The 23307-nt window shown below is 43.6% G+C and overlaps 1 protein-coding gene across 3 annotated transcripts in view; it reads left to right on the forward strand.

Annotated features, from left to right (window-relative positions):
• ABCA8 (ATP binding cassette subfamily A member 8) overlaps positions 1-12718 on the forward strand; it is a 74356-nt gene extending 61638 nt beyond the window's left edge. For all 3 annotated transcript variants that reach the window (XM_047706649.1, XM_047706648.1, XM_047706650.1), the window contains 11 exons: positions 1496-1616; positions 2474-2591; positions 3470-3561; positions 5731-5891; positions 6532-6607; positions 6883-6977; positions 7568-7687; positions 7932-8072; positions 9413-9492; positions 11515-11570; positions 11700-12718. In XM_047706649.1, coding sequence (XP_047562605.1) covers positions 1496-1616; positions 2474-2591; positions 3470-3561; positions 5731-5891; positions 6532-6607; positions 6883-6977; positions 7568-7687; positions 7932-8072; positions 9413-9492; positions 11515-11570; positions 11700-11798 — 1159 coding nt within the window. In that variant the 3' untranslated portion in view covers positions 11799-12718. The remainder of the gene's footprint in view (positions 1-1495; positions 1617-2473; positions 2592-3469; positions 3562-5730; positions 5892-6531; positions 6608-6882; positions 6978-7567; positions 7688-7931; positions 8073-9412; positions 9493-11514; positions 11571-11699) is intronic.
• Positions 12719-23307: the final 10589 nt, after the last annotated feature.

A 23307-nucleotide genomic window follows, 5' to 3' on the forward strand; every position in this document is an offset into this window, starting at 1 on the left:
TGATCTTTACCTGTGTAGTAAGAAGCCCAACTGGTGGGTCGCAGACTGGTCCAGGTATTTATGGGACTTAAAAGCTGAGACTGTCTTTTTTGCACTGTGCGAGGATACGGCCATAAGCATCTTATTCCCTCTGGGTCACCCATTGGTTTCATCTTTACCTATTAGAGACAGTTGAGTGAGCAGCTTCCAAGATGACCATTAACTATTTATCTATTCATCTTTAACTAACAGTTAAAGATTAACAGACAGTTGAATGGGCAAGGCGGAATCTAAGATCAGTATGGGGGATTAGGTTGAGATGAGAGAGAATAGAATATGGGTCTGAAGGACCAGACTTAAAGTGGAGGAGAAAGTGAATCTGACACATATTTCCAAGAAATGGCCAGGTTTCACAGAGACCAAGCATCTGATTTGTATTTTATGAGACCATCCTGACTTCAAAAATTCTGACTCATTATCCCCATGGGAATGTAATCATACCAACATGGCAGTGGTGTTAAAGCTAAGGTTTCCAGAAAAATCACATCATTCAACTATGCTCTGGAAATCCTCTGTTAGATCAGAGAAAGACAACGATCATATGATCTCCCTGATAGGAAGAAGTGGAGATACAACATGGGGGGTTATGGGAGGGGGGAGGTAGGAAAAGAATAAATGAAACAAGATGGGATCGGGAGGGAGACAAACCATAAGTGACTCTTAATCTCACAAAATGAACTAAGGGTTGCCAGGGGGAGGTGGGTAGGGAGAGGGTGGTGGGGTTATGGACATTGGGGAAGGTATGTGCTGTGGTGAGTGCTGTGAAGTGTGGAAACCTGGCGATTCGCAGACCTGTACCCCTGGGGCTAATAATACATTATATGTTTATTAAAAATTTTAAAAAAATTATAATAGAAAAATGATACAAATTAAGTTTTTGGAAAGAAAAGGCAAAAAAAATCCTCTGTTAGATAACAGATACTAAGTTGCCCAGTGAACATGGAAGAAGAATGTTCCACAGGTAAGTAGGATGAAAGGTATGTGTGAAGCATGCAAGGGTCACTAAATACAGCAGTGACCTTGATAGGAACTAGGTCGGGAAGGGAGGAGGGGTCACCTCACTGAAAGGAGGTTATAATCTTTTATTAATTACCCAACCTACTCAAAGCATAAGATTTACAGAATGCAGTATCTTTTTTTTTAAGATTTTATTTATTTATTTGAGAGAGAGAGAGAGAGAGAGTACAAGTAGGGGAAGGGGCAGAAGGAGAAGGAGAAGCAGACTCCCCACTGAGTAGGGATCCCAATGTGGGGCTCCACCCCAGGACCCTGGGATCATGACCTGAGCCGAAGGCAGATGTTTAACAGACTGAGCCACCCCCAAGAATGCAGTATTCTTAATACAAGGATGCCCCAAGAATGCAGTATGTCTAACACAGGTGCCCCAAGAAGGCAGTATTTTAATACAAGGATAAAAACATCATATCAAGGATTCATGAATGGCTCTTGACTCTAGAATTTCTCCAAGAAGCCCCGATGTTTGTCAAAATCCAGAAGTTCCAGAAGGGGAAGATGAAGATGTTCAAATGGAAAGAATGAGAACAGCAGATGCCTTGAATTCCACAAACTTTGAGGAGGTAACACCTGTGAAGTCCTCATTTCATCAAATAACACAAACGTTTGTCAGTGAACGTAGTCGGTCTGAGAGTATGATCCTCAAATAATTCTGAGTTCCTCCGGTCCATACAAGCACAAATCATGAGTTCCTTTTAGGAAGTCATCATCTTGTTTACATCAAAACAAACAGATTAAAAGTCTTGTCACCTCCATCTGTCGTTCTTGGAATATAAGCCAAGAAGTGGAGTACCAATGAAGTTGCAAAAGCCAAGAAAGAACTTTATTTTCTTTTTCAAAGATTTTATTTATTTATTTGAGACAGAGAGCACACAGGCAAGAGTTGAGGGGGTGGGGTGGGGGGAGGGGAGGCAGAGCAGAGGGAGAGGGAGAAGCAGACTCTCTGCTGAGCTGGGAGTCTGAGGCAGGGCTCGATCCCAGGACCCTGAGCTGAAGGCAGATGCTTCACTGACTGAGCTAGCCAGGTGCCCCAGAACTTGTGAATTTTAGAACGGGAACAAAGTGACACATAGCACTGTTCCTTGGAGAATGGCACTGTATGGACTGCACAGCAAAGTCTAATTGCAACCAGTTGCCTTGTCTTTAGAGCAGGACTCAGTACCTCTCCAAGTCTCTTTCCTCCTGTTCTGCACCAAATAATGTGCTTCTGAGTGACTGCCTTGGAAGGAGGGGAAAATGACCATCTCTTCTCTCCAAGACTGAGGACAGGACTGGAGAATGGTCAGGAAACGTGTCCCCTTGTGGAAGGTCTTCTGTGATGGCATGGCTTGGGCCATGAGGGGCCATGCCAATGGGAAGACAGAGCTTCAAAGTTCATGGAGAGAATTAAAGTCTGATATGATTTTGTCATCACTTACAGAAACCAGTCATCATTGCTAGCTGCCTCCGAAAAGAGTATGCAGGGAAGAGGAAATGCTGCCTTTCCAAAAGGAAGAAGAAAATCGCTGCAAGAAATGTCTCTTTCTGTGTTAGAAAAGGTTTGACCCCCATGGCCCTTCCCCTGTTGGCTTGGGGCCCTCATGAGCTTTATGTCTTGATGAAAATCATTTCATCACCTCCTAGTTTCACACACAGACCCAGCAGCACATGACCATCAGCAGCCCCCTTTACAGGTCCCATTTCTTTTATTTTTTAAAAAAAATATTTTACTTATTTGACAGAGAGAGAGAAAGGGCACAAGGAGGGTGAGCAGCAGGCAGAGGGAGAAGCAGGCTTCCCACCGAATAAGGATCCCAAAGTGGGGCTTGACCCCAGGACCCTGGGATCATAACCCGAGCCAAAGGCAGATGCTTAACCGACTGAGCCACCCAGGTGCCCCTACATGTCCCATTTCTAAGTAAAATTAACCAGCTCACCCCATGGATGGGGCAGAGTGACATCTACATGGAAACTGCAAGCACTCTATTAAAACAAGCCACTGAAGCCATGATGTTTCTATTTCACGGGCATGACTGATTTCCTATTTTGTTCTATTCATAAGAGAATGAGCTGGGGTTGTACCAGCTCAGTCGGAAGGCTTAACCAGCAGCTGTGAGATGACCTCATTCTGTGTCATTATCCCACGGTGTTTAGGGTCACAGGAGACACACTGGCTTCCAAGAGTGGCCTCACCCATTCCCATCAGTGTGACGTGCGTGGGCAGCTAACCTCGTCTGTGAGAGCTGTCCCCGGATATGTACGCAGGGGTTATGATAAGAATCTCCCAATTTCATTGACGAGTCAATGAAATACCATATTTCCATATATAAAGCACAGAGCACAACACTTGCCACGTAGCAAGATCTCAGACAATGTTTTATTCTTAATTTTACTATTGAAGTCAATTCATATTAAGTGTAACCAATTTTTTTTTCAGGTGAGGTTTTAGGATTATTAGGGCACAATGGCGCTGGTAAAAGCACATCCATTAAGATGATAACTACAGACATGAAACCAAGTGCTGGACAGGTGGGTGAGTTGTGTGGAGAATGTGCTAGCTCGGGGTGCTCAGAATAAACCTGTAAGATGGGAAAACTTTGTAAAAAACAAATCTCATTTAATCATTAGATGACAGAAGTAGTTAAAGTCGCAGAATAACACATTCACAAAATGAACATATTCATACATGGAAAAATTAATCACTGGCAAGGAATAATTACTTATGCCTTCAAAGACACCTAGAGAGAATGTTCAATATCTGATCAGAAATCAACATCAGAATCTATATAAGCTTTAGTTATCGTGCCATAAAACGCACGGATTTGCACTTTTTTTTCTTGGCAAATTATCTGTTTCCATGTGTTAACAGTGAGTGCAGTATAACACATTACATTTTTGGTTTTGATTGTTTTTTTTTTAATGGGAGTATAGTTGACCTACCAGATTTGTACTTTCAATGGGCATTGTTTTCCCAGTATGTAATGCTTTAATTTTAAATTAAAATTAATTTAATTAAAATTTAAAAAAATAATTTAATTAAAAATTTTAAAGAAAACCTTTATTAAGCAATTGTATTCACAAAGCGCTTGTATACTGAGACATGTATTTTTGTAGAAAGACACTCTTTCTTGGGAGTGTTTTCAAGGAACGACTCAAAATTGAGCAACAGGGATATACATGAAGTCAACTTGAGTCATACATGCACTTGACCTGCAGAAGGTGGCCAGACACCAGGAAAAGAGCTCAAATTTAGTAAAGAAAGAGACAACATCAGGTATAGAGAACATATTTTCCCCCAAACTCTGTGGCAGAAAATAGATAACTTGAAGAGCTCCTTCAGAAAGGATGTCCAGGGATTGTGGAACTCAGAATATAAGGCAGAGGTCTGTGGAAACACACCAGAGGAGATGCAGTGGTGTTCAAGCCCGGAAGGGAAAAGACCTCCAGGAATGTGATTGACAAATATCCCACCAAAGAGGGAGGGGAAAATAAATCTTCACAACCTCTCCGAAGCCAAGATGGGAGCACGGGACAGTGAATGGGGACACTCAGGGATGTTGGTGGCTCACTCAGACCTAACTGAGCTCAGTGGAGACCATGCTCTAATTCAATCACCATCTGGACCCTAAATCATTATTTTATTTCTCATTCAGCATGGGCCCAAAAAAAAAAGGGTGTAACTGTTCATAGATATATGGTAATGATCTATTTTAAAAGGTAAGTAAGATCTGAGTTAACAAAGTGAACTCTGGGTGTCGTGAAACTAGCTTAAATCAGATCAGCAGTTTGTGATCTTTATAAACAATGTCATTGTCCTACTTCAATATTTTCAACAACCTCTTACTGTACTAAGGCTGAAGTACCCCCCCCTTCCCTGCAACCTCTGGCTCGTCCCAAGGGGCCGATTGTCACATCCCTTCCTCAGTGCTGAGCCGGGCCTCCAGCTTTGCCTTGGGTCTAAGAACAGATGGAGCTTCTTCACAACACAGGGCTTTGCTCTGCTCCAAATTCCTTTCCTCTGGGCTTTTTCCATGGCAGGTGCCCTGTCCCTCCAGTGGTCCCTCAGCTGAAGGGCCCTTTCTGATCATCCTACTTGGTGATGTTAGTTAGTCCCCGCCCCCAACATCCTCTTAGTCCCCTCCCCCAGCATCCTGCTAGTCCCCGCCCCATCCTGGCTACTTCCCTTACAGCATCACTTAGGAGCTGTCTGTATTCCAGCTGCTCATTTTCCTACTTGTTTATTGCCCAGTTTGCTCAGCAGAATGAAAACTCGCAAGGAACAAGGGTGCTGGCTATTCCATTCCCATTGCATCCAAAGCAGACAGCGCATTTGTTACGTGCTCAAAAAACATGTACTCACTGAGTGCATTCAATAGTGAGGAATTACGTTCATAAATCCATAGACTTGTTTCCTGACTGTGATTTTTAAAAATGGATATAATCTGTTGACTGTGATGGCAAGACATATTTGCAAGATACTTGATTTTTCAGCTTAGATTAGAGGGTGCACACACATTTTTTTCATGTGTTTACTCTCCGACAACCTCCCTCCAGCAAGAATGATTATAGATTACTCAAACCGATTAGGACTTAAAGAATCTCTAGTTTTTCTAGGTTTGTAAGGAGAAAGAGGCCGCTGAGAAGTGCAGGGCAAACAAACCCAGAGGGCAGGCCCTGAGAGTGAACTTTTCTCTGCAGGTGCTACTAAAAGGCAGCAATGGGGAGGGCTCCCCAGGCTTCCTGGGGTACTGTCCCCAGGAGAACGTGCTGTGGCCCAATCTGACCGTGAAGGAGCACCTGGAGGTGTTTGCTGCTGTCAAAGGGCTGAGGAAAGTGGATGCAGCAGTCACCATCGCCAGGTGGGTGGGAGTCACACCTGTTCTCTACCTACAGGGGCGGGCGATGGTTGGGGGTGAGGAGATTCACCGCCGGTCCAGGACAGGAGACTGAATTCTGACCCAGATCACACTGCATAGATTCCCTGCTAGAAACTGGTTTCCCGGACTTCAGAATGTTAATTTTCTTCTCATAGTAAATATAAAAATAGTAACCCCTGGTGAAAGTTATCAAAAATCCTAAAATTTAAGTATAAAGTATTTACCAAAAAACTATTTAGAAATCATGAAATGGGCCTTGAGTCTTTTAAAAGGAAAAGCTATCCATCTGGAGGGATCAGACCAGCCTTTTTAAGATTGCCTGGAATTGGGGCACCTGCGTGGCTCAGTCGGTTAAGCATCTGCCTTTCTCTGTGGTCATGATCTGGGATCCAACCCCACGTTGGGCTCCCTGCTCAGCAGGCAGTCTGCTCCTCCCTCTCCCTCTGTCCCATGCTCTCTCTCTCTCGCTCTCTCTCAAGTAAATAAATAAAACTTTTTTTTTTTAATTGCCTGGCATCTATTTTCCAAACTGCATTTCTGAGCTCTGCTCCCCATCCCTGTGCTGCCGGATCCTCCCTCCCACCAGCTTCCTTGCTGTAAAGCTCCACTGTGTCTCCTCCAGGTTGGCAGATGCACTCAAGCTGCAGGACCAGCTGAAGCAGCCCGTGAAGGCTTTATCCGAGGGAATAAAGAGGAAGGTAACGGGGTGCCTGGGTGGCTCAGTGGCTTGCATTCGGCTCTGCATTCGGCTCAGGTCATGGTCTCAGGGTCCTGGGATCGAGCCCTGCACGGGGCTCTCTACTCCGCAGGGAGCCTGCTTCCTGCCTCTCTGCCTACTTGTGATCTCTGTCTGTCAAATAAATAAATTAAATCTTTAAACAAATAAAAAAAAAAAGAGGAAGGAAAGAGGGGACCTCAGCGTTACTCTGCGCACCCCAGGTCAGTGCCAGACTCACTGTCCCTCTCGTTGCAGCTCTGCTTCGCACTAAGCATCCTGGGAAACCCGTTGGCGGTGCTTCTGGATGAGCCCTCCACCGGCATGGACCCCGAGGGGCAGCAGCAGATGTGGTGAGGGGCTCTACCCAGTCACGCCCGGCCCCCCCACCTTGCAGGAAATTTGTGAATTGTTTTACTTGTGTAAAAATGGTCCCTTAAACTGTTTCTTAATGGGGGAGTGGCAGGGAGAACACCTCTCAGGATCATTTGTACTGTACATAGTACAATATTTTGCAAAACAAGCCCAAACCCTCTCCCTGGTAATATTTCACCATTGAACTAAAAGCAAGTATTGGCAGGACCCAGACACACTCACTGTCAGTAGGACTATGTATTTTCTCCTACTAGGTTGTGACACCTCGGTGGTTGAATCCTTGGCACAGCCCTTTCATTACCAATCTCTTGCTCAGCATTTCTCTCTCAACACAGCCTCATGAGAAACTCCGTGTTCTGTGACGGCTTCCCCAGTGTTTGTCTCCCCTCCACCCTCCCTCACCTGGCTCACCTTTCCTCATCCACCTGCCCGCTCTCAAAGGTCGTCCTTTGCTTGAGCTCCTTTTGCTCATTACTCACAATGCATCCCGGTTAAAAATTCTTTTCTCCACCCATTTGTGATTAATTAGAAGGCTTTCCTAATTGCAAATGGTCTTTTGACGATGTAGGCAGGCGATCCGGGCCACCGTTAAAGACACAGAGAGGGGTGCCCTCCTGACGACCCACTACATGGCAGAGGCTGAGGCTGTGTGTGACCGCGTAGCCATCATGGTTTCCGGGAAGCTGAGGTGGGTGCCCGTCCCCGCCTACACTTGCCCCCTCCCCCACAACCCTCCCATCCCCCCAAATTCCCCCACCCCACTCCCCGCACAGGTGCATGGCAGGAAGAGTTCGTGCCCAGTGCGGCTATGGCTGCTGCATCTGGGTCTAACAGTGACGCCCTGGAGACAACCCTCACAGCAAGAGTCTCAAACATTGTGTGCCCTGTCTCTTTCCCCTCTCGGTGACAACCTCATCCTCCTCGACCTTCAGATGTATTGGTTCCATCCAACACCTGAAGAGTAAATTTGGCAAGAATTACCTGCTGGAGATGAAGGTGAAGACCCTGGAACAGAGGGAGAGCCTCCATCAGGAAATTCTGAGGGTTTTTCCCCGGGCTGCAAGGCAGGAAAGGTAAAGATGGATGCTGGGTTTGATCTGATACTTAATGTCAATTTTTCCTTGTGGGTTTCATGCATTTGTCCTCAGTAGAGTGCACATTTAGCCCAAAAGGAAACCTAAAAGATATGGATACTGCAGAAACTAAATTAAAGAGGGGAGCTGATGGAAAATCAGGGGTAACATGTGTTGTGGTCCTACTAGCTGCCTGGTCTCATGCTATCTTGTTTAATCCTCACTGACTTTCCAAGGTAGATACTGTTTTTCCAGTGAAAGATGAGATTATTTAAAAAAAAAAAAAAAAAGCATTATGGGAGTCTGGACCCTACAAGGACCTTAATAAATGGAATTGCTGTTATCTTTAAGCATAGGAAACTGAGAAGTTAGGTCACATGACAAAGCTAACCAGAGGCATAGGTAGAACAGAAAGCTAATTATTTTATTTCAAATCTATTAACATGTCCAATTTTATACACAGTCTGGTCATGGGGTAGTTCTCAGGAAAATCAAACAATAAAAATCAAAGATCAATTTTAGGATCATTTTTAACATCTAGAATTTACTGTAGAAGACATATGATGTAGGAGTTAGGGGAGAAAACAGAAAAGAGTAATAAGAAGTCATAACGATATGGTGGGAAAATATATTTCTACATGGAGTATAACTATCGAAGCCATAGTATACCTCAGTGCACAGCCCACGACTGAACAGAAATAGGTCATAAAGGCACAGGGAGTAGCAGAACAGATGAGAATGATCACCCCATACATGGAGGAAATAGTATTTGATGAAATGAAATAAAAATCTTCCTGATTTTCAAATGATAAAAGGACAACTGTTAATCTGGGAAACAAATTATTTTTTAAAAACTTGTTGCTGAACATTATTTGGCGCTGAATTCCTGGCGATTTCCAGTCCTCATCAGAGACTCAACGATATCGTCCTAAATTAGGAAAGTAGTTGGAGTAGCATGGGACCAGTTTGGAGAGGTAAGGTTCTCTGGAGAAAAGACTTAGACCGCCACCTGAGCTGAGTGACTTTAAGAAACAACGGGGCTTCGGTCCCTGGTGGAAGATGAAGCTGGAGAAGCAAGTGTTCAGTGAAAAGAGAAGGTGGCAGGCAACTTTGGCAAGGGTCCATGTTTCATCTGCACCACATCTGCCCTCTCCATCCCAGGAGCCAAGGACAGGAGCCTCTCCCATCCCTGGGATCTCCTTGTGAACCGCCTCACCCTTGGCATTTCACCTGCCCCACACTGACTCTTCTTTACCAGGATAATGACCAGAGACAGGATGGCAGCCCGCCTGTCCCTGAGCGGGGTGGCATCAGCCTCAGTCCTGTTCCTCTTCCTGTAGGTACTCCTCTGTGATGGTCTATAAACTCCCAGTGGAAGACGTGCAACCTTTAGCACAAGCTTTCTTCACATTAGAGAAGGGTAAGAGCCATAAACTTGGAAATAAATCCCGGAAAGCAGATAATTCCAGATCATAGACTAATCCATCAGCCTGACAGAAATGGAATGTGAGCTCAAGTGTTCATTGTAAAGATTTTATCTATTTATTTATTTTAAGAGAGAGAGAGCATGAGGGGGCAGAGGGGCAGAGGGAGAGGGAGAGAATCTCAAGCAGACGCCCTCGAGAGCACAGAGCCGACATGGGGCTCCACCTCACGACCCTGAGATCCTGACCCGAGTTGAATTCAAGAGTCAGATCCTTAACTGACTGAGCCACCCAGGCGCCTCTAAGGTGTTAATTTTTTTTTAAAGATTTTATTTATTTATTTATTTGACAGACAGAGATCACAAGTAGGCAGAGAGGCAGGCAGAGAGAGGGGAGGGGAGAAGCAGGCTCCCGCTGAGCAGAGAGCCCAATGCGGGGCCCAATCCCAGGACCCGGGGATCATGACCTGAGCCGAAGGCAGAGGCTTTAACCCACTGAGCCACCCAGGTGCCCCTAAGGTGTTAATTTTTAAAGTTAAAAATATCCAGTTGAATTTTAGGGGCACAAAAATCAATGTTGGGGTGTTGATGGGCAGAGGGGTAATGGGAATGATTTTACTTTTGCTTGGTGGAGGTTTTCCATATAGATATATGTATTATCTATATATTATATGTATTATCTATATATATATATATACATACATATAGGTATATGTATATATATATTTCCATATATCTATATGGAAAACCTAAGTCAAAATTCAGTCCTGTAAGCATTTAAAGAGGATACTTTCTTTGGGAACACTGATGCATGATGCATATTTACAATTTAATTTTATAGGGACTTGTATATTACTTTATGGCTTTAGGCTGTGTATGAAGAAACTGGCCTCCTGTCTAGTCATTAAAACAATCTTCCTGTGTCTGTTGCATTTCACATCTGACCACACTATGTCTGTCATCACGGCTTCATGTTTGTCTTGCCACCTGAGCCCATTAACTCTGCCTCTCTGAACTGTGCTGGCCAGAACAAACTCCCTCTACATTCTTTCTATTGTCATGACTCAATGATCTTTCTCCTTGCTTGTCACCTTCCCTGGGGAAGAGATTCATATCTGGTTCTAGAAGACTCTTTGTACTCCTGCCAATAGCATTCATGGTCACAGTGACACCCTGTTGCCATTCTCTGGGCCAAGCACCCCACTTTCTAGACCATGTGATCATGCCAACACTCCCCAGATTGGCACTGTGACCAGTACTGGCCTGGTACTGTTGGTGACATATCCAAGCTGCGGCCTCCTATCAGGGCTATGACTACCCTTCCCATCTATTCTGGTCAAGGAGAAAGGTTTTCAGCTCAGAGCAAGCGGTCACCATGGCAAGAGGGTCGCAAAGGATATCTGCTCCCCAGGAAACCTCAGACATCTTTCTCCATAATCTTCTGGGGCTTCCCTTTGCAAAACGTGTCTTCCTCCCCCCTATACCTGAATGCTCAGAAGAACTGGGTCACATGTACTGGGAAGGAAACCTTTCAGCACTGTCTTCTCCTTAAATAGAAATCTCTAACACAGGGGCACCTGGGTGGCTCACTGAGATAAGCCTCTTCCTTTGGCTCAGGTCATGATCCCAGGGTCCCAGGATCGAGCCCCGCGTCGGGCTCTCTGCTCAGTGGGGAGACTGCTTCCTCCCCTCTATCTGCCTGCCACTATGCCTACTTGTGACCTGCCCTGTGTCGAATAAATAAATAAAATCTAAAAAAAAAAGGAAAAAAGAAAGAAAGAAAAAAGAAATCTCCAACACTGTGCTAAATGAGCATAGCATACATACTTTCCTCCCCAAACCCACGTGAATGCATGGGTGTATTCCGAACTGCATTGTGATTAGGTAAAGGAACATCTTTACCTAAACTTTTTAATTTAAGATGTTTTTAAAAATTGCTGTTTGTATGGTATGCTGACTTCTAAGGCCATCTGGGTATAAAAATAGTTGAACTCCTAACGTCCGTCTGTCCTTCTGCAGTTAAACAGAGCTTCGACCTGGAGGAATACAGCCTCTCCCAGTCCACCCTGGAGCAGGTGGGTCGGTGTGAGTGACTCTGTTTCATCCATGCACTATAAAGGGACACTGTGTGCATACGCCTTGCACTCAGAGCGACAGAAGGCAGTGTGACCTCTCTCTCTCTCTTCATTTCTTGTCCATCTCAGGTTTTCCTGGAGCTTTCAAAGGAGCAGGAGCTGGACGACTTTGATGAAGAACTTGACCCTTCAGTGAAGTGGAAGCTTCTCCCACAGGAAGACCCTTGAAGCTCTAAATAGCCTATGTTTCCATTCAAGCCTGTGGTTGTTTTTGAAGACATCTATTTTTACAGCATTAATGTCATATTTTCAGAATTATATTATATTATAAATGCTGACATGGTTCTTCCTGTAGTGGACAGTAGGAGCAAGGGCTGGACAATTGCAGCCACCATGTGGACAGAGGTACGTGGCTTAGCCCATCTCCCAGTCACTGCATCTGTGTCTCTGCGGGTCTCCCTGATTCCACTTTTCTGAAAACCTTAAAATACTTCTTTCTAACCTAGGCTCAGAAGTCCATACATTTATTCTTCTACAAGTTTGATACTCGGTGAAGCTAATATTTTAGTAAGAACTTTAAAGGACGTTGTCAAAAACATCATAATTTTTAAAATGGATTTCCATGTATATTCTTATGGCTAAAAATATTAAGCAATCATTGACCATAATATCTGATATCAATATATTTGAAAACATATCTGCTGGTAACATTATCAATAATATAGACATAGTCTGATACTTGCCATTAGGAATTTATTGTACTTTTTAAATTTGTGTGAGTCAATGAAGTCCCACTTTCATTGTGTTTTAAAATCAAGGTTTTAGAGTTGCCTGTTTTTTTTAACTGATCTTTTGTGGGTATTTTCTACTTGGTCTAAGAATATTGATCCATATAGTAACAAGTCAAATGATGAAGTCGGTGGGAAATATATGTGCAGTTTTGAAATACATTTTCCATTTCAGGTATTTTCACGTGTCTTTTTCTTGACAAAGTGGCCTCCCTATTCACAAATTCATTGAAATGAAACTGAAAAAAGTTCTGATATAACAGCTAGTTCACTGCGTTCATCAACATGTTGCCAAATGTAAAGAAAGAAAAAAAAAACACCACAGATGATTAGGGAAATAAAGGTGGTGGCAAACAGACATTTCCTGGAACAATGTTGCTTTTTGTTTTTTGTTTTTGTTTTTATTTTCCAAAAAGTACGGGATGTGATTACCAGGCATAAAATGTAGACAAGATTTTCTGAGTGGTGGAGATGATACCCTGAGCAGATTCCCTCCCACCCCAGTTCTGACTTTACCTGTCCTTTCTTCCCTTTGGAATCCCTAACCCTCTCAGACTCCAGTAATTTTTAGCAGTCCAGAAAATTCTGTTCTGGAAAGCTCGCCTCCCACGCTCATTTCCCAAGGTCCCTTTGCTCATCTTGTGCTGGCGTGTGGTATGTACCCACAGGTTGGTTTGTGCAAGCGAACCCTGACTGCCCCTTTAATTGCTACCTTGAGAGGGTAGAGATCCCCTTCTCCTTCTGGATTCCCATCAAGCAGAGTGTACAAAACAAGATGCTGTTCAGCGTTCAGTGAGGTCCGGGGTTCTGGGGGTGGCCAACCTGGAGGGGCTCCTTTGCAACGAAGACTATCCAGACGGCAGGCTTCACTCTCCTGGGAACACTGCCCATGCAAGAAGGGGAGAAGCTACAGGAGCACAGCTGCGAAGTGGGTTCTATGCTCCACAGTGTCGCTGCCGATAGATCCCCGTGGCGGATGCTCTGTCCAGCTGCCACTCCTGGATGCCCAGTGCATAAGCTCCCACCAATAAACCTGCATCTCCATCGACGTCTTGGGTCATTTCTTCATTCTCTCTGGGCCATCACCCTCGCTTGGCTTAGAGTCTGCATGGTTGGGGGACGCAGCTAAGAACAAAAACATGAGCAAAACTCAGTTCAGCGACTGTTGCTGGGTGACACAGTGTTCAGAGTCTGGGGTCTAACATTTACTACCCGTGCACACCTAGTTTACTGTCCCCAGCATGGAGCTACTAGTACCCACCTCCAAGGATTACCGCGACAACCCAAAGCGACAAATGCAGTAACAGCGCCAGCTGCTGCCCAGCTGTAAACAGCATCAGTGACCCCAAGAAGCTCTCACCTGCCCGATGGCTCCCTCTAGCTCCTATAGGCCCTCCGTTCTCAGGAACGCATCAGCATGGACCTGTTTCACCTCATTTCCGAAGGGCTAGCCCAGGCATCTGTAAATAACACCAAACAGACTTATTTTCAGGCACAAGCCATGTTTCCTTGACATCCTACACCTGGTTGAAAAATAAAGATATTGGTCCATTAGCAGGGGTATTGCTTCTACCAAGCCAATCAATTTACTTAATTGAATGTTTCCCTTGAATACTATTTTGTTGGCTCTCTACATAGCCAAAAGAAAGGCAAAACAAACAAACAAGCTGTAGAAGACTTCACATCACAAGCCAAAGAAATCATACAAAGTAGCTCTGTTTTCTTCTTTGAAGTTATCTGAGAGGTCAGTGAGAGAGACCTCTTGAAGGATGAAGGAGAGAAATTTCTGAAGGATGAAGGAGAGAAATTCCTGAAGGAATTTCAGCACTAAGCAGCTTTTCACTCAACCTGTGGATCCATCCAACCTTGACATTACAGACAACCAGCGCTGTGGACCAATGAAAGGGACAACTGTGTCAAACCTGAATTTAAGATTTGTACTTTCTCCTTTGCCAGGAAAAGCCAGCTGGCTCTTCATGTGGCTTCATGTGGGGCCAACATCTGGGGTTGTCTTCACCTGACACACCTGCAGAGGACATCTGCTGTTTCACATGCCACTCAGAGCGTGGTGAAGCATGAAATGATGGTGACCCTGTGGCAGATGTTAACACTTCTGAGGTCGGTGGGGAAACCAGAAACTACAAGCGCAGACTAGCTCTGTGGGTTTTACCCCCAACCTGGAAGAGCCCATTATATGTGCAGACCATGGAAGACAAGGAGCATTACTGTGCTAGAAACTAATCATTCTGCTTCTTATGGTCCATCTTACTCTACCCATCCCTTTCCTTCTCATCTCACTGGTAGCCTATAACATCCTTCTGACTTCCTTTGTTTTTTTTTTTGTTGTTGTTGTTGTTGTTCGTTTTATCTTTCCTTTGGTTGTGTAGAGATCCAGCAAAATACTATCCAAGGGAAACATTCAATTAAAGTGAATTCATTGGCTTGGTAGAAACAATACCCCAGCGAATGGACCAATATCTTCAGTTTTCAACCAAATGTTGAAGACATGGCTTGTGTCCCCCTATCCCCAACTCTGTCTTATTCTGATTTCCGTGTTTGATTCCTTTCCAGCCCACTTGTTGGTTTCCCCCTCCTTCTATCCAGATCTACACCATTTTCAGAGCCTTTCCTAAAATGTTGAAGTAAAACAGTGGGGAAGAGTTTTTCCCACAATTGAAAAAAAAAAAAATGCACAGTCTTCCAAGATCCCAGAGAGGTCAAGTATTACATTATGTTGAATAACAAATGCTGAAGACATCGGGAAAATTATGCAATGACTTTAAGATGGTGGGAACCAAGTGTCTCGGGAGATATCCTTTGTCTACTTCATCCAAGAAGAACATGCACAGCTGTGTAAGACTTGAAGGGCTAATTAAGTACCAATCACATCACATAGAGGAAATGCAACATTTTGAAGGGGGGAGGCTTAATACTCTATACTCTATACTCTATAAATTCCAAAATGGCCTTATGATCTTCTGGTGATTTAAAACTCGTGTCTTCTTCCTGCTCCTTCCTTCTTTTTCCAAGAAGAAGAAAAATGCACCACATCTAAATTAAGTAGAGATTCTAGAGTTGAGGTCTTAACCCCTGGAAGCCTGAGTGATCTAAGTCTCACTTTGGGGATTGAGAGGTAGCTTGTACTCAGGTTCTAGAGAGGCGGGTGCTGCTCTGCTTCCACCAGTCAGAGCACTCATGAGGACAGACCATGAAAAATGCCAAGAATTCTTATTATCCTGGTGAGTTGAAATCTGACTCCCCGGACTGGTTGGGGTTGCCCTGAAATGAAGAAGAGGAGAAAATTCCAGCCTCTACAATACTGGAAAGTGCCCTGGAAGGAGGGTGGAATAGATGCTGGAGTTTAATGTATCAAATGCAAGGAGACTCTCCAAGAAAGCAGGACAAATAAGTGAGTGAGAGTAACTGGGGGCTACTTTAGATTGGGTGGTCAGGGTGATAGTTTAGAAGAGGAGGCATTTGAGCTGAGGCCTGAAGGACAATCAGGAGCCAAGCATGGGAATGTCTGAGGGAAGGAAGTTTTGGCAGAGGGAAAAGTAGATGCAAAGGTCCTGAGGTAGGAACAACTGCTGGGGATTCCTGTCCCTTCAAAAGTCCTTCTAGCTGGATGAAGAATCAAGTTGACATGAGACAGAGTCACAGGAGAAAATCAAATTTAGTAGGCATACATATAGGGAATCCACATAGACATGGAAATTCCAAAGACAGGCAAAATGAGGTCTATACGTCCTTCTGAACTAAGAAAAAGGGGGAACAGATCTGGGATTTCAAAGGACAAGAACGCACTTCACAGGGTGGTGAGAAGAGCAGATGTTTGGCAATTAGATGTTTGGCCCGCCATGCAGATGGGTCACTAAGATGAAACTTCTTTCTGTTTATAACCCTTATTCTAGCAAAGATGCCCACTGCCAATTTAGATTCTTCTGCATGGTTAAGGGAAGACAAAAGTTTCTTTTGCTCCCACAGCATTTCAAGTGCCTTCAGCTCCAAATAATACACAGGCTGAAGGGGCCCATTCGGGGAAGGGGGTGAGCCTCTCCCCGAGCCCGCTCACAATCTTGATGTGTTTAAGGAACAGAAAGACTCCATGTTGCTGGAGTCTCAGAGTGGTGGGCAAAGGTCACATCTTATGAGGGTCTGTAAGCCTGAACAGGGAGATTGAATTTTATTTTAGTGCAGTGGTGGATTAAAAAAAAGAGAGAGAGAGAGAGGGAGAGAGAGAGAAAGAAAGAGCAAGAGATGCCCAGGAAAACTGAGTAACTCCCTGAAATGGTCCAAGCCAACACCCCAAGTGCCATTTCCAGCTAAAAGCAAAGACAGGGAGATTGCCCTTGAAAATGTAAATTTCCCTTCCAAAAGGGTAACTTCTACTTGGTTTTCAGAGCTTCTCCTATGTCTACTGTTTCTTAAAAATAAGCAGTTCAAAATAATCCCTATGCCAAAGAAGCATGTTGTGGAATGGTTTATTTTCCTCCCCAACAAAAGGAAAGGGCCGTGTTTCATTTGTCTTTGTATCCCCAGATCTCAGTACATACTACACAATCCGGAAATGTCAGGTGAGTACTCTGAGAAGTGGAGAATATCTGAAAGGGTAAGGGGAAAATTATCTGAGACAGATTGTTCTTACTTCAACATAAGGTATGTGGCTGAAAATAACATGAACACTGCTGGACCAAAGGACAATGGGCATTTAAGCAACAGTGACTGATTCTTCTAATTACAATCTGTGAGCTTCTGAGACCCCACCCTCCGCCAATAACACTTGAAAATTAAATTGAAATAGAAAAAAATTACCAATGAAAACCAAAAAATTAATGGCTAGGAATATAGATCAAAGTTGAGAAAGGTGGTTTGCTTCTTTCAAGATGAAAAATAACATGACATGTAATCTCCTATCCTAGAGGTCTTCTCATTCATTTCTTCAATAACTAGGTACTTAGGAACTCTTTCTGTGCCAAACACCAACACACTTACAGGAATGGCAAAATAAGTCAAACACTATCAGGAAGGGGAAGGAAGAAGACTTGTGTTAATTAATCATCATCTCTATACAGACATTCAGACTACAATCTTAAAAGGATAATTATTATCACTTCATAGTAAGAAAACTGATTGCCAGTTGGAGTAACTCATCTATAATCCCATACTTGGCGGAGCTGGAATCTGAACCCAAGTTTGTCTGTCCAAAGCCCCCATGATGATTCCAGTATATCCAGAATGAAAATAGAATATGATAAATGCCTGGCAAATACAATTACCTAAAACCACAATGGGAGCAGAGGAGTGTAATTGACTCTTGGCTCTTGCTGGCAGCTGGAGAGCATAAAGTTTTAAGCAGAAAAAACTTCAAGGTGTCCTTGAAGTGAGGTCCTACAGGATGAAGGAGGTATATGGCAAGTCATCAAGGTGGAGAAAGAAAAAGCAAGTGGAGTGGTAGGGAGTCATGAAACTGAATAACCCAGTGCCCATTCCAATCTGGACAAGACCAAAACCAATAAACTGTAAGATCATTATTTTACTGCCTAGAGAATTGAAGGAAGAGGATTGGGAAGGGGAGACCAAAAAAGTTCCCAGGGCCCATTTTTCCAGATCTGAGCCTGGGACTCAAGATTATTTGCCCATTTTTTGGTATAATGGCCATGGCCATGGTGTGTGGCCATTCTGTAAACCACAGCAGCTGGTCATTTAGCTGCAGCTGTCTAAGCAGTGACACATTGAGTTTGTGCTTGTTGGACACTCTGTGGGTCCCTTTGTAAATGGCCACTTCCTTTGTTTTCTCTGAGAAGAGAAAGAGGCTCTTAAAGAGCAAAGAGGCTTACAAAACAGATGCAGGGAGATGGCTATTTCTATGTGAACACAGATTTCAGATCCTCTATGCTGTAAATCTGCTATTCAAAAAAAATGGGATGTCATGAAGAACCTGTGTTCTGTGCTTCAGAATGGTGAAGAGCCTGGCTCTTCAAAGAGTTCCAGCAGGACAGAAAGAAGACATTGGTAAAGAACACAGAGAAGGTGAAAATGAGTTGTGGGATCAGAGGGATGTGCCAAGGGACCCCAGACTAGAGAGGGAGGAAGCTGATCTGCCATTTTGTGCACTAAGGAAGACTTTGCCAGAGTTCTGGAAGGACGAATATTTGCAAGGTTTGAATACAAGGAACCAGGGAAGGTCTGTGAAGCTACTGAAGCCATTAAGACTAATGAGAATGAGTAATTGGTACACATACCCCAATTCAAAATAAAGCTATGTTAGCATTGTTTCTGCACTCAAAACCACCGCACAACTTGCCTCTGATGGTCAAGACCCAACCGTATGCTCTACACTTCTCTAAACTCTCTAAACTTCTGGGAAAGACTTTGTAAGGGCTTGGTGGAATACTGCTCCCCCAGCTTTCAGTTGCGATAACAGGCAACTGTAGAGTTAGTGGTGATGTCACAGGCCCCTTGAGCAAACGGAGATCCAAGCTGTCTGCCCTTCCCAATGGATCCATGTTGCATTTAGGCCTTTGAAGCTACCAAGTCAAGTACCTCAATTCTTTTCTCAGAGCCTCTAATGCCATTTATGAACTACCACTGAAGTTGAGAAGTGTTCTAACAGGATATTAGAACTCTACCTCCTCCACTAGGGCTCAAAGAGATTGAACTGAAGGGTTGAGGTGTCCTCAAATTAGGCAAGATGATTATGGTTTCTTTGTTTTGTATTTCACATAACAGCAATAACCCAGTGAGAGTCAACTTGGGAAGTAAAGGGAACTTGTTTTTAAAAGACTCAAACATAGATGGAGGGGCTTACTTGTTTCTGGTCAGTGATTTATGCTCTTGAGATGTTTGTAAGTATTAGACTCAGAAAACGCAGATGGTAGTTGTCCATATAGTGACTGTGCCTCTTAGCTTAAATGTACAAGAATTTTAGAAGAAAATTATTGAATTATTGAATATAATCTTATTTATTTTTACTTATTATTCATGCCATGTCACACCAATTGAAAGAGTTGAGATAGCTTGCACTGAACAAAATACAACCCGACTATTAGGAGAAGGGTAATAGAACAGAAGAACTAAAAGAGCAATCAAGAAAACACACAGGAGGAGGAGGAAAATGGGTGGATAAAAATCTAAGCACATGTAGACTGATACGCCATGTCTGCAGATGGGCTTAAGAGGGAATGGAATAATTTTTCACCCTTAAAAATGGCTGCAGCCGTATCTCAAAGGAATTCATCTAATCTGGCCAGCCAAGTTTCACAATAAATGAAATACTTGGAAATACTGCAGCTGCACAAGACCTCTGGGGGAATGAGCCATATCAGCCTGGAACATTCCACAAAACAAAGGGAAAATAAGCTGCCTTTGTAGGTAGGTAAGAAAATACATCCATAATGGTGACATTCTATTAAGAAAAACTTTGTTTTTTCCTGCCAAAAGCATAAACACTGGTTGGTATATGAGAACTTGACGTCATGTGGAAATTCATTTGTCTGGTTTCATAAGCCAAGTAAAAGCATCAGAGAGCAGATCATTTTCCTTCATAGAAAACATGCAGAAAACTGAACAAAATTGTTGGAAACAACCATTTGCAGGTACCATTGGAAATGATCGATGGAAGGTAACAAACTGTGATGCTTTCTTTCCCTCCTGAAAAAAGTGCCCCTGGACCTGGCAGGACAGTGGTAACTGCGTGGCATTCTTACCTGAACATCTCCGGGTGAGACACATTGTCATCCCTCCTGCATACACTCGGGCAGCAGAACCTGCAGCATTGCCCTTGAATGGAGGGGGCCCGGAGCTCAGCTTGGAGCTGGCCACAAGGACCCACCATTCTACTGCCGGAAGAAGGGAGCTGGACTCTGGGAAGCTAGAATTATAACAGAGAGATTCTTGAAGTCAGCAAGCCACAGGACGGGGAGAAGATAAACTCACCACGTGTGGGTGACTGTCCACACACCCATGAGGGCTGGGGTAACCTGGCGGACACGTGAATCTGATGGAAGTGGGGAGCTTCCTAGGACTTCGAATGCAACCCTTAACTCACATGCAGCTCGGGCAGCAGAAGGAGGACACCTCACAGGCTCCAGGTCCCCTGGAGCAGAATTTCTGCTCAAATCATTGTCTGACCTTCAAAGTGCACAGATACTAGGTAGAGCCCTAAAAAACCAACAGTGGTCTACCCACATGCTTCCCCCATCCTGGGACCCACTGCTACCCCTTTTCTCACACAATCCTGGTTTTCAGGTGGCTGGGGAACTGGTTTTCAGCAACTGGGGAAAAGGGATATGATCCTTCCTTACAAATCATGGCTACCTAGCCAGCAGGGGCTGTGGGTAAGGTAGAGACAGGTGCGCACCATACGCAATATACACAATAGACCTGCAGAGCAAGACAGAGAGGGCTTTGTAAGAGTGTGTGTGATGTAGAAACGGACTCCTTGGGAAGGAAAAGGTACAGGAGTGTCTACACCTGAAGATTTCCTGGGTGGAATCAGGAGCCAGCATGAGTCAGCGGACGTGCACCCCTCTTCCTTTTAGCCAAAAGAGTGAAGTTCATAGAAAAAAAGCTGTGGATTAAGGTAATGAATCCACAGACACCCTGTCATCTTTCTGCAGAGAGAAGCTAACTAACCTTTACAATGACTCATGGATAAGGACATTCCTAGTTTTGTGCCACCCCCAGAAACTCAAGAAGGGTCTCACTCACAAGCCAAAGCTTTCATCAAGGAATTGTTCTGTAGATTACCTAACACTCTTGGTTGAAATAATAGAAATCAAATCTGGCAGCTGTAAAAGCCTTTATTGTAAAGATACTGGGAGCTCACAGAAATTCTAGAAAAGCTAAACACCTTGTCTCAGAAAGTGGTCAGGAACCAGAGGTTAGGCAAGAGGGAAATCACAGCTAATGTCACTCCTCAGGAGCTATCTGATTTGAGGTCACACTACCAGCACCATCAATGCGAGACTCTTGACATCCGCCTCAATGGCCACAGCTACTGGATTCTCGAGGTCACTGCTGCTGGACTCCCAACTCCCAGCACGGCCACCACAGAAGACTGTCTCTACTGCCCTTACTTCTTTTTTTTTTTCTTTAGACAAACACTTTATAATTACAATTGTAAATGAAATCTAATAGTCAATCTTTAGAAGAGTAGAATGGCAATTGTCAGTGACTAAAGGCAGGGAAAATTGGGAAGATGTGGGTCAAATACTAAGTTTCCAGTATACATGTTGAATAAGTTATATTTACAGCAATTTATATATAGTTAACAACATGGTATATTGGAAATTTCCTGTTACTGGAGATCTCACCAGTTGGTAGTATTCTTTTTTTAAAATTTTTTAAATCATTTTTTAAATTTATTTTCAGCATAACGGTATTGTTTTTGTACCACACCCAGTGCTCCATGCAATCCGTGCCCTCTCTAATACCCACCACCTGGTTCCCCCAACCTCCCACGCCCCCACCTCTTCAAACCCTTCAGATTATTTTTCAGAGTCCATAGTCTCTCATTGTTCACCTCCCCTTCCAATTTCCCCCAACTCCCTTCTCCTAACTCCCCATGTCCTCCACGCTATTTGTTATGCTCCACAAATAAGTGAAACCATATGATAATTGACTCTCTCTGCTTGACTTATTTCACTCAGCATAATCTCTTCCAGACCCGTCCATGTTGCTACAAAAGTTGGGTATTCATCCTTTCTGATGGAGGCATAATACTCCATAGTGTATATGGACCACATCTTCCTTATCCATTCATCCATTGGAGGGCATCTTGGTTCTTTCCAGTTTGGCAACTGTGGCCATTGCTGCTATAAACATTGGGGTACAGATGGCCCTTCTTTTCACTACATCTGTATCTTTGGGGTAAATATCCAGTAGTGCAATTGCAGGGTCGTAGGGAAGTTCTATTTTTAATTTCTTGAGGAATCTCCACACTGTTCTCCAAAGTGGCTGCACCAACTTGCATTCCCACCAACAGTGTAAGAGGGTTCCCCTTTCTCCACATCCCCTCCAACACATGTTGTTTCCTGTCTTGCTAATTTTGGCCATTCTAACTGGTGTAAGGTGGTATCTCAATGTGGTTTTAATTTGAATCTCCCTGATGGCTAGTGATGATGAACATTTTTTCATGTGTCTGATGGCCATTTGTATGTCTTCATTGGAGAAGTGTCTGTTCATATCTTCTGCCCATTTTTTGATATGATTACCTGTTTTGTGTGTGTTGAGTTTGAGGAGTTCTTTATAGATCCTGGATATCAATCTTTTGTCTGTACTGTCATTTGCAAATATCTTCTCCCATTCTGTGGGTTGCCTCTTTGTTTTGTTGACTGTTTCATATGCTGTGCAGAAGCTTTTGATTTTGATGAAGTCCCAAAAGTTTATTTTGGCTTTTGTTTCCTTTGCCTTTGGAGACATATCTTGAAAGAAGTTGCTGTGGCTGATATCGAAGAGATTACTGCCTATGTTCTCCTCTAGGATTCTGATGGAGTCCTGTCTCACGTTGAGGTCTTTTATCCATTTTGAATTTATCTTTGTGTATGGTGTAAGAGAATGGTTGAGTTTCATTCTTCTACATATACCTGCCCAGTTTTCCCAGCACCATTTATTGAAGAGACTGTCTTTTTTCCACTGTATATTTTTTCCTGTTTTGTCGAAGATTAACTGACCATAGAGTTGAGGGTCCATATCTGGGCTCTCTACTCTGTTCCACTGGTCTATGTGTCTGTTTTTATGCCAGTACCATGCTGTCTTGGTGATCACAGCTTTGTAGTAAAGCTTGAAATCAGGTAACGTGATGCCCCCAGTTTTAATTTTGTTTTTCAACATTTCCTTAGTGATTCGGGGTCTCTTCTGGTTCCATACAAATTTTTGGATTATTTGCTCCAGCTCTTTGAAGAATACCAGTGGAATTTTGATTGGAATGGCATTAAAAGTATAGATTG

This window comes from Lutra lutra, chromosome 16 (genome assembly GCF_902655055.1).
Source record: "Lutra lutra chromosome 16, mLutLut1.2, whole genome shotgun sequence".
NCBI lineage: Eukaryota > Metazoa > Chordata > Mammalia > Carnivora > Mustelidae > Lutra > Lutra lutra.